The sequence below is a fragment of the Tenrec ecaudatus genome, chromosome 7 (genome assembly GCF_050624435.1).
Source record: "Tenrec ecaudatus isolate mTenEca1 chromosome 7, mTenEca1.hap1, whole genome shotgun sequence".
Lineage (NCBI taxonomy): Eukaryota > Metazoa > Chordata > Mammalia > Afrosoricida > Tenrecidae > Tenrec > Tenrec ecaudatus.
The window spans coordinates 54,712,063-54,724,022 of NC_134536.1; the positions used below are offsets into that span (position 1 = coordinate 54,712,063).

Genomic DNA, 11,960 nt, shown 5'->3' on the forward strand with positions numbered 1-11,960 from the left:
TTATAGCAGTGCATTTTTAAACGTATCTAAAATAAGTATAGAAAATGGAAATCTTAAGCATACCAATCAAGAACAAATCTCGAAAGAACAATTCTCAAAATAGTATTGATAAAAAAGATAGATTATTAGATTTTAAATAACATATTAAATGGATAAATTAGAATTTTCGGGGAATAATTAGGACTGAGAATCAAGGACAAAGATTTTTGTTTGACAGATGGACAGTGGGCCCCTACTCAAGTACTCCCTCAACACAAGAACAGTTTGTTCTAACAATTCGGCAGTCTGAGATGCTCACCTTCCTGGCATGATCGCTGAAGACAAGCAAATGTGGTGAAGAAGGCTGGTGGTGCCCAGGTATCAAAAGATATAGCACCTGAAATTTAAAGAAAACATCTCTCTTGCAGCTGAGATTGGTTATATTTAAAAATGGTGTCATTTTCATCTCAACCTGGGTAGAGCATAGAATGCAATGGTTCTTTGTTCCCATGACATCGCCCTTATCCTTTTGCCCTGCAATTACGCAATACAGGAGAAGCTTGAAAAACAAAAAACCTCATGTGTTGTTCTCAGGTGCCTTTGAGTCAGTTCCAACCATAGCGACCCAGTGCACAGCAGAACACACCTTGGCTCTGGCCTGTGCCATCCTCATACGTGTCCTGTGCTTGAGCCCATTGTGGCAGACACGGTGCCAGTCTGTCTCGTAGAAAGCCTTCTTTATTTTCCCCCCCAGCTGCCTTTACCAAGCATGATGCTCTTCTGCGATAACATGTCCCAAGTATGGAATACAGAGTCTGCCATCCTTGCATCCAAGGAGCACTCTCGTCTTATGTCTTCCAAGACAGACTTGTTTGTCCTTTTGGCAATCCATGGTACTTTTAAATATTCTTTGTGAACGCCATTCAAACTCATCAATACCATGGCCTGGGTGAAGTGCTCCTGAGTCTTCAACGTAGCATCCTGGCTTTGTGGTGCTCTACGGGGGTCTTGTGAATTCGTGTTACTCAGAAAAGGAGAACAAGAACCCCTGCTCAACTTGAAGATTGTGATTAAGGTCCCTGAATTATATATGTAAACATTGTTGAATTATATATTTTAACTTAATGTTTTTAACTTTTTATTGTGAATTAGGTAACGGTTTACAAAATAGATCGTTCGTTTTACATTCAACCATTCATAGACGCATTTTGGATCAGCGCATCGATTGCCATCCCCCAGTACAGGTTGTGCTGAATATATTTGCAGTAAAAGCAGGAAGGAAGTTCGAAAACTAGGGCGGTGAGAAAACCCCGCCGTTGCAGGAGTGGAGCTTGATTTGCCAGGGGCAGAGAACAAGTGCAGGAACCCAGTGGGGAGCAGTGGGCTCCCTTCAAATAATCTCATGGGAAAGCCTGGAAGGTTCTTGACCCGGCTCCATTTGTTTGGTAAACATCTGAGTGTCCATAAACATTAAGTTCAGCGTCTTCGATCTTCCAATGGAGAGAGATGAGATTTATTCTCCTTGGCACCAAACAGTGAGTGAAAGTAAGGGGCTGGAAAGCCTGATGGAAACACATCTCTATGTTCAGACGGAGCCCGGGGCGCGGTTCAGAGCTGCGGACAGCGGTTCCCAGAGGTTCGCAAGCAGAGGTGGAGGACTCAGCCCCCGGGCCGGGGTGCCTCTGGCTCAGCGCCCGGCCCCCGGGGAACGCCCCGGGGCGGAGACGGAGCCTGGGAGCCCGTGGGTCGCGGCCGGGTTGGCGGCCAGTGCGGGCGCGGCAGCGGCGGCAGCATGCTCTCGGCGGTGCGGAGCCGGCCGTGCCTCCGCCTGGGGCTCCTGGTCCGCGGCTCGCGGGGGGCGCCTCTCGCTGCCTCCGGGAGGCTCTCGGCGGCGCTCCGGCTCCCGCGTCCCGCCCGCTACTGCAGCGGCGGGCGCCCCAGCGCGCCTGGCCCCGGGGACGGCGGTGAGCGGAGAGGCGCGGGGTCCAGCTGCCTTGGGCGGGGAGGAAGGGAAGCCCGGGCTGGCGGGCCGTCTCTCTACTCACGCCTCTTGCTTTCGCAGCAGGGAAGGTCCACAGGGTCCCTGCTGAGCACAGACCTTCCCAGTTCGACAAGAAAATTCTGCTGTGGACCGGGCGTTTCAAATCCATGGAAGAGATCCCGCTTCTGGTCCCGTAAGTGTGGCGATGCTGAGGTCCAGGCGCCCTGGAGACTGGAGTCAGGAGGGCGGGGGTTGCGGAGCGAGTGATTATTCACAGGAACTTAAGCCACTTTAAGGAAAGTTGGCCCTGTGAGCTTCCAGCACTGTAACTCTGAGAGAATATCCTGCGGAGCAGCTGGTGGCTTCGAACCACTGACCTGTGGTTTGCTGCCCAAGGCATAACCACTACACCCCCTCCTGTTTTACCCTAAGCCAGCCTAAACATCATTATTCGGAGCTCTGTGGTGCAGTGCAATAGGGCTTGCTCTGCTAACCTGTGCTGCTAACCGAAGGTTGCTGGTTCGAACGCACCATCAGCTACCCCTAATAAAAATGAGGCTGTCCGTTCCGGTAAAGATTACAGTGTTGGAAATTCTGCAGGACGGTGCTGCTCTGACCTTATGATTGCTGTGGGTAGGAACGGACTAGATGGAGTTCTTTACAGGGGGCAACTAAGCTTAGAGGGAGATGGCTAAAGTTGAATGGAAACTCCCAAATTCTCTGGGTACTTCCACCTTTGTGTGGATGATACCCCTCCCTGTTGAACTCTTGACCAGAGACTTGATGGAGCACTTAAGGGCAACCAAACCCACTCCCATGGGTGTGTAGAGGCAGCAGGCCCGGACAGAGGCTCCCTGCCTCACCCGAGGGCAGCTAGAGCCTCTCCCGGGAAGAAGGCTACTGCCTACTGCGTGCAGTCTCCTCTTTGCCCAGCGGAAACTCAGCCGGCTTACCATGGAGTTTCCTCGGATCCGTGGGTGGTTTCTTCACCCTCCCAAACCCACCAAGATAGTGGCTTGTTAAGTGATAAAACTCAAACTAACAACTTCACCTCTAGACAAGTGAATGCACACACACAACTTCAGTTTATTCCAAGCCTAAAATAATTTAGCAATGAAATAAACTATTATTAAAACAGACCGTATCCAAATAAGGAAACCTAAATCAGGTCAAACAAGGTTTTCAGATGTTCTCTGTATTATATTTACACGATGTGATCAACATCTGTTTAGCAAGGACGATGAAAACTATGCCTCCATCTTACTTTGCACGTATTGTCAACATTTTATTGGTTATTGGTTTACCAGTTACCAAAAGCATCTCAAATAAGTGGCAAGAAACGTGTGGGAAACCTGTGCGCTCAGTAATGCATTCTTAAACCCTTTCATCGTTTTCCAGGGCCAGGTTGGCTAACAAGAGATGGCTTATACTATGAAATTTAAAATCTGCATTTATTCAACCACAGAGACGTTTTTTAAAATAAAATGTTTTGTGTTCCTCTATACAGCGTACGTAGAGTTAAAGCACATATATGTGTAGGCATACCTTAAAGATATTGAGGGGTTGGGGCCAGATCACTGAATATCACAAGAAAATATGCTGGATCATAATTGGGCAATACAATTATTAAAATGTTTGGCCTAGGATGAGAATTAGAAATAGGGGTCACAGAGGCACGCAGTGAGCGCGGGCTAGGGAGAACGCACTTACTCCACACACGGTGAGCACAACACGTCAGTTTGTAAAAATGTCCAGCCGAGCGACGCTCAGCGATGCAAGTTATCCCCTCATCTTTAGCCGCTCACCTATTGCAGAACGTCTTGGTTGCTTCCAATTTTAAGAATTACAAATAGTTTGGATTAATTTCTTAGTCCACGCAGAGAATAGCCTTAGGAAGTCGCCTCATCCCACGCTCTGGCTTTCATACTTTAACAGGTTCGTGCGGTGAAGGGAAGGTGAAGTAGTAGAGATCCTAACAAAATGAAAAATAAAACACCAGCCTCGGCTTTGTGGATTTTTACTGCTCTAGCAGTAGTCAAGAATATAAAGAGCCAGCAGTCTTAGAAGCTCATGAATATTTAAACACAATATTCCAACACCACATTAATATAACTAGCGGCGTCAGAAAGGCACAGCTCACAGAAACAATTTCATTTCCCTGAGATAACAGTCAAAAGATGTAAACAGTTGTGAGCATTTAAGCCTGGACAATGTGCCTATCAACAAACACTGTTGGAAACATAAGAGTATTAAATATTTTTCACTTTACAATTTTCTGTAATCTCTTTACTATCTAAACGTGAGACTTACAATGCAAACAGCTTTTACTTTTCATGGTCTTAATGGATACATAATTACTAAATGACCTAGAAACATCCTGCCCCGCACTAATGATATTTTATAATAAAAATGGTATGTTTCTTGTTTTTCCTGTGATTAAACTAATTTGTTAGAACAGATCCAATCCAGATGGGTGGATTAAAACGATCAGCTCTTTTAGGTTCCATTTGAAATGAAAGTCAACAACAAATATAATCTAATTATGCCCCTCATCTTTGCTAATTAAAGCTGCTTTTAACTAATATGTTAAAAAATACTTACGTCATTCAGCTGGAACCCTAAGGAAACAAGCCAGATTCTGGTTTTCTGTGTTCCTTTAGGTAGGAAAATAAAGTTTTAAATGTTTAGGAGAAATTGTACTTTGTCTTTCTCGAATGTTTTAAAGTAATTACACTCAACTTAAACTTGATATTAGACAAGAAATAATGCCCTGAAAGCTACCAAGTGCTCTAATTATGTATGTTTATAAAGCAAGACTTTATATTGTTGCAAGTAGTTAAAGCTTATATGAAAATAAAAGCCCCACCCCAAAGCAAAATCAAACCCGTCACAGACTTCCAGTCGCATCTGACTCCCGTCCACCCGGTACAGAGTTGCTGGAGCTGCATGTTTTAGCAGAGCAGAGAGCCACAGCTTTCTCCCTCAGAGCACCTGCTGGATTTGAAAGGCCAGTCTTGCAGGTAACAGCCCAATGCTTAACGGCCCCATGGGCACGGTTACTTTAGTAACACTACTTTGCAAGTAGTACTGCTAAAATCATGGACAATGTGCACGTAACTAGTATAAATAATAATACTTGATATTAACTGAGCACTCTGTATCTAAGAATATACTAACAATGAAGCGGGGATTTGAAAAATCTTTTTCCTTGACAAATTGTGACTTTGATCGCTTCTTCTGAAGGCTTCCGGTGAGAGGCATGAAGGGAACATCTTTTCTGTAGCAGTCTTTCTCCCAAAATGTTTGAGAGTCTCTGTATTCAGGACAGGATGCCAAGGGGCTAGTAACAACACAAGAGATGAAAATGAGTTACAAATCTATTTATATCATCAAGTAGGTTTGATATTCAATTTCGAATATATATATTCAAATACATATATATATATCCATTAATCTATTCAAAGTGGAAACTAACGCCTACCTGATAGTGCAGAGGCAGCAGGTGTCTGGGTTGGCACAGGTGACTTGCGCTCTACTACCCACCTAAAGGTTGGCAGTTCACAGGCCAGGCTGGAGCACGTGCACAGGTACAGACAAGAGCTCAGGACACACGGAATCCAGGTCAGACAGACCCCTCAGGAGCAGAAACGGCAATAGTGATACCAAGGGGCTAGGGGGGAGGTGGGGAGGAGGGGGGGGGGAAGAAACCTCAGGGGAAGGGAGACAGCAGTCAGTGTAAGACATGAAAATAATGATAATTTGCAATTTGTCAAGTGGTCATGAGGGTGGGAGGAGAGGGAGTGAAAAAAGGGGAGTTATACCAAGGGCCCAAATAGAAAGCAAATGTTTAGAAAATAATGATGGCAACATATGTACAAATGTGCTTGATACAATTGATATATAGATTGTTATAAGAGCTGTAAGAGTCCCCAATAACATGATCTTAAAAATAAAAAAGGTTGGCAGTTCAAACTTCCCCAGCAGTGCCACAGAAGAACAGCTAGGCAATCTGCTTACATAATGTTCCAACCAACAAAACCCGGCCGAGCAGCGCTACGCTGCATCCAGGGGGCACCAGGATGTGACATCTACTCGAAAGCCAGCAAAACACAGGCTCACTGCCACTGAGCGGATGCTGCCTCACAATGACCCTATAGATAGAACAAGGTCAAACTACCCCTGTGAGTTTGTGAGACTGTAATTCTTTGTGGGAGTGGAAAGCCTCATCTCTCCTTGGAGGAGCAGCTGGTAGTTTGGAACTGGCGATCTTGCAGTTAGCAGTCATTGCAATGCGTCACCCTTTACACCACCAGGACCACAGGAGGGGTTTTGGTTTTGTTTTTAAGGAATACAAATCACAAATATACATATGTATTAAATCTTATCTTTATCCCAATCAGTTTAAAAGAGGATGGAAAGTCAGACCACAATCACTAGTAGGTACATTTTGTCTAACCGGACCCTCATTATACTCTTCTACCATTAGTGGGTAAGGTGATGCAAAGGAGCCCTGGAGGCAGTAATGGGGTGTGTTGCGCTTTGAACCACAAAGTCAGCAGTTCGAACCCACCAGTTGGCCCAAGGGAGACAGATGATGCCTTCTACTTCCGTCATGATTTACAGGCTAGAAACCAGAAGTTCTGCTCTGTCCTATTGGGTCGCTATGAGACAGAACTGACTTGATGGCAGTGAGTTGAGGATTTTCTGTTTTAGTTTTTAAGGTGATACAGTTACCTGATCTCAACTGCTAACCAGAAATCTGGGGGAAAGGCCTGGTAATCTACCTCCAAAGCATCCAGCAGCCATTAAAAGCCCTATGTACACCGTTCTACCCTGACACACACGAGATCGCCAAGAGTCAGAATGGATTTAGCTGGTCAGTTACGATCAGAATAAAAATCTCACCGCCATAGCGTCAATTCCCACCGATACCAGCCCTGTGTGGGGCTCTCAAGGCTGAAAATCTTTATGGGAGCCGATAGTGTCCCCTCGCTCCCTCCGCACTGCTTGTGGTTTGAATGACTGACATGAAGGCTAGCAGGCCAACACTGAAAGCCCGGCACCGCCAGCTCCTGGAGCTCTGACTACCTGTTGTGTAGACATTATTACAATAATGCGGGAGCATTTAGTCATTGTTCACATCTCCAGTTTGTATTCAGGGAAATCTTTGGAAGGTGTGCGTGGCAGGTATCTAGCCTGCTTGTCAGGAGCCCACGTTACTTCAGTAAGCCTAACCAAATCTGCGTCTTGATTTAGGCCCGAAATGATGGATGCAGCGAGAAACAGGGCTCGGGTGAAAGCTTGCTACGTAATGATCGGGCTCACCATCATCGCCTGCTTCGCTGTGATTGCGTCAGCCAAAAGGGTGAGTGCTTGAGGCTTCAAATCAGAGACGCGTGCCTTTAGGCAATCTCTTCTCAATGTAAGAGCTATTGCTGCTCTTTCTGGTGGGGCCCTTGGGTAACCTTTGGACTGCGAACCACAAAGTTAGCGGTTCAAATCCACCAGCTGCCCAGCGTGGGGGGCAGATTAGGCCATCTGCTCCCAGCAAGGTAACCCCTTCAGCAAACCTCCAGAGTCGCTCTGAGGTGGAGCTGGGGTGTTGGCAATGGTGCGGTCTGGGTTTCCGGTCAAGCTATGAAACCCGGAACCACCCACACATATCTATTCTATTCCGTAACGGATTTGTTCATGGGCATTTGAGTCAGCAAATTAATTAGATGGCCACGAGGAGCAAAAACTCGTCCCTACTTACGGAAGCACTAAGCAAAACGTGGCAGTTTATAATGTGATTAAGATCTTTGTTGTGTGAAAGCAATTCGGACTAGACTGTGTCTTAGGTTCGGCTATTGCATAAAACCATGAAGGAGTGAGAATCACAAGTTGGGAATGTTCACAGACGTCTTTTTGTGTGAAAGTGACCGGAATAACTTGTACTGAAATAACTCAAAGACCAAATTCACTGCTAGGGAGGAGATTCTGACCCATGGCAACTCTATACACTGAGTAGAATTGCCCCCATAGGTTCTCCAGTCTGAAACTCTTTATAGGAGTAGATCTCATCTTTCTTCCACAGGGTGGTTGGTGGCTTAGAACGCCTGGCCTTGCAGTTTGCACCCCATCTCATTACCCACTGCCCCATAGGAGTTCTATTCACCAAAATCACACTTTTCTAATCAAAAAGTCGATTGGACTTCTATCTACAAAACACAGAGATGAGAAAGGTTTTGCTATGTTTAGAAATAGCAAAGAGTTAGCATGGAAAGAGCTTGATGAGCAAAGAGACGATGCTATGACACAGGGAGGGGCCAGGTACTGTCAGGCCACATAGGTCATTGCAAAGAGTAGATTTTATTTTAAACACGTTAGGAAAGTAATTAGGAAATTAACCAAGAGACTGATAAGATTTTTCTAAGTTCGCTCTCCTGCTTATTCAACAGCTAGTTAGAAAAGAGAACAGAAGTAAAGGCTGACCTTAAAATGCACCAACAGAAAACACTGTGCGGAGCCTATCAATGCCCACCAGAAAGGATGGAATAAGAATTCCCTGAGGTTACACAGGGAGACTCAGCCACGTATAGATCTCTAAATCTATAAAGCTGACACGAGTGTCATAAAAATTGCAAGGAGGTCTGTTTGGGGAGTAGAAAAACTGAATCTAAAATGCACACAGAAAAATATACGAGATAGACAAGAGAATACTAAAAATAGACAAAGTTCCTGATGGCTCAAACAGAGTACTACTTTGTAGTCCAAAGTTTGTCATTTCAAACCCACCTAGATGTGCTTTGGATGACAGGCTGGGAGATCTGCTTCTGAAGTCCCAGCCTCAGGAACCCAGTGGGCCAGCTCTACTCTGCACACATGGGTACCATGGGTCATGATGAGTCAGAATTGACTTGCTGGCAAATAACTAAACTAACAACATGCAATACTAAGGGAGGATTAACTCTAAAAGATACTGAAATAAAACAGCAACATTGGCATATGAATAAAGCAACAGCCTTGAGTCTATTTACATGGAGATAAAATCTAGTAAAGAGTGACTTTGTGTTTTCAGACACCATCCTACTTTTATATAGAAATAAATTGCATTTAGATAAATTATTTAAACTTTAGATGTTTAATCATAAGACGCTATAAAAGCATCTGCAGAAAACGTGAAGGAATTCTTTTTATTGTCTTAAGAATTAGGAATATAGTTCTCAGTATGGGACAAAACCCAAAAGGTACACGAGGAACGACTGATAAATTTGATTAAATTTTTAAAAGTTCTGCATGACATAATTATCACAAATAATGCAAATGGTAAAATGGGAATGATACAATTATATTTAATTTCAAGAGCTAATTTCCTTAACTTAAAAGGAGCCCCTGAATGAATGAAAGAACCCCCAAACCCATGGCCATCAAGTCAATTCCAACTCATCATAACCTTCATTACATTTCCCAAGGGCATATATCATTACGTGAGCAGATAACATCATCTTTCCACCCAGGTAGCTGTTAGACTTGAACAACCCAATGCTTCCCTGATAGCACATCTAGGGCTCTTTAGTAAAAGAGCAGTAACTCAAACAAAAATGGACAAAAGATAGCGTTCACAGAAAATAGAATATGATCTTCTTAGATATAGGTCATGCCCACTTCTCCTAGGTACTCCTTCAGGCTTCTCTCTTCTTAGACCTCCACCATTCTCTTAGTGGATGTGTTTGTCCGGGCCGACTAGAGATACAAATTCAGAGATACTCATATATGTATAGGAAAGAACTTTATATCAAAGAGTAACTGTATATTAAGAAAACACCCCAGTCCAGCTCAAGTCCACAAGTCCAGTAGTAGCATATAAGTCCAATACTAGTCCATAAATTCCTCTTCAGACTCATGTAGCCACAAGTAATGATGTTGGATGCAGGAAGATCGCAGGCTGGTGGGTGATGTCTTGTGGATCCAGTGGCAGTGTACACATCTCCAGGGCTCTGGCTGCCATCAGCGTGGCTCCATGTGGTTTGTCAACAGGAAGGTGAAGTTGAGTGGGTCCTGCCCAGGGAGGAAGGAAGTTCCCCGAATCCTCATGAGAAAGCCACACCCACAGGGAGGCATCTTCAGGCTGTGACCTGATTGACAGGCTAGTCTCCACCCTTTCTCTCTAATATCCTCTTTGACATGAGACTATGTAAAAATCACAGTGGATGACCTTTCTTCCTACCTCACTGTGAAAGCAGTCAAAAGAAATATTTCTACTCTCACCACACACTGACCTATGTATTCGGCCTCTGGCCATTACAATATACTTGTTCCAATCACGTCATCTTGCATTCTCAAAGACTTCATCATCCCAGCGATTTTCAGGTTTCTCTTATCATGCATCTTCTAAACTGCCCTAACATCAGATATTGCCTCGTTGCTGAATCTATTATTCTATATGTATATATTCCATTTTTAACCTCCATGCCTTTTTTATCCCCTCCTCCCCATAACTTTCACTCTGTGCTGCATTTGTAGGATTTTCACAAATGACTTCGAAGTTATGAATGTCGAATATCTGTCCTCTGTTCAGATTAAAGCTGGCTAGTTTACTTACCAGTGTCTTCAGCTGGTGAGATGAGTTTTAGTCATTTCATAGAAACGCCTTTTGATCCCTAACTCTCTTTTCTGTCCAAGAATTATGGTTCCAATCCACAATTGTAAAGGCCTGTGTGTTTTCTCTAAGGCTTGCTGCTGATAACATTTCCTTCCACCCTGGTGTCAGTCTCCCGTTCTCTGCCAATTTGCGAGTTTGAGCTCATTTCTGGCATCTGGAGCTTAATCATGTGAAAATATTTTTGTTGTATTATAATTAGAAGTTACAATATCCAGCCAGCATGTGCGTGTGTTTGTGTGTGCAATTTCTTTACATGCCATTTTCCCGTAATGTTGTTTGTTACAGATATTTTAAGTTTTTATCCTTCCTTTTCAACAAAATCTCTCCCACCTAAAAATACTTCTTTCCAGAGTCACTGTGTGTTGCTTTTTCTTTCTTTTTTTCTTTTTTGCAGGCTGTACAGCGACATGAATCCTTAACAAGCTGGAACTTGGCAAAGAAAGCTAAGTGGCGTGAGGAAGCTGCATTGGCTGCAAAGATGAAGACTAAATAATGTTCTGAGTGACCGTGTGTTCACTTGACTGTCACCACTACATCAGCATCAATAAAGGATAAGTAAAGCAGAACAATTGAAATACCTGCCATGCTTTTATTTCGCTGAAGGTAGCAGTCCTTTTTGTTGGTAGTAAACAGGTGGTATACGTTCAGCAAAGCACAGACAGTGTACGTATACTGTGTGACAGGTATTTACAGTGAGCACACCTGTGTACTGCTGTCCAGGCCAAGCCATAAGGTATCAACAACACCGCAAAAGCTTCCTTTCTGTCCTTAATCCTTCTTACCTCCGAAAGGTAACCACTGCCTGGTTTAGATGATCACAGGTTGGTTTTGCCTGGTTTTCAACCTTATATAAATGGAAACACATAGTATGCACCTGTGTGTGTGCGCGTGTGTGTGTGACTTTTGTTCAAGACTGTGTGAGGTTCCTCCACAAATGGTGTGTGCTAGTGATTCATTTATTGGACCAAAGGAAATTGCCACTAGGGGTCTAGTTCATACATACGTACACGGGTTTATTGAAAACACAACATGTTTAAAATCTCTGCAGGACAAATTCTATCGGCGACACACTTGTCTTCATCTTGTGAGGATGCCTTCAAAAGAAGTCCTAATGCCACCAGCGGCTCGGCGGGGATGTGGGGCAGTTTAGAAGGGTGTGGCAATGGGGCTGGGGACGCTAAGGGGCAATCTTGATCCCAAGAGCTCATCAGGATGAAGCTTTATGGGAAGTGAAAATCGCATTGGTGCGAACAAGTCAGGATAGCTGCCCCCAGGAATTCTTTACCAGCGAGAGTCATCCTGTAAGAATTGCATTGAAAAATCTTATCCCATCCACCATTCAGACCTCATATGCCC

At 44.2% G+C, this 11,960-nt stretch overlaps 1 protein-coding gene across 1 annotated transcript; it reads left to right on the forward strand.

Annotated features, from left to right (window-relative positions):
- Nucleotides 1-1,771: 1,771 nt before the first annotated feature.
- FAM162B (family with sequence similarity 162 member B) lies at nt 1,772-11,097 on the forward strand. Its single transcript, XM_075553964.1, has 4 exons — nt 1,772-1,943; nt 2,042-2,153; nt 7,217-7,325; nt 10,999-11,097. The coding sequence occupies exons 1-4, from the start codon at nt 1,772-1,774 to the stop codon at nt 11,095-11,097; spliced, it is 492 nt and encodes a 163-aa protein (XP_075410079.1).
- The last annotated feature ends 863 nt before the right edge of the window (nt 11,098-11,960 follow it).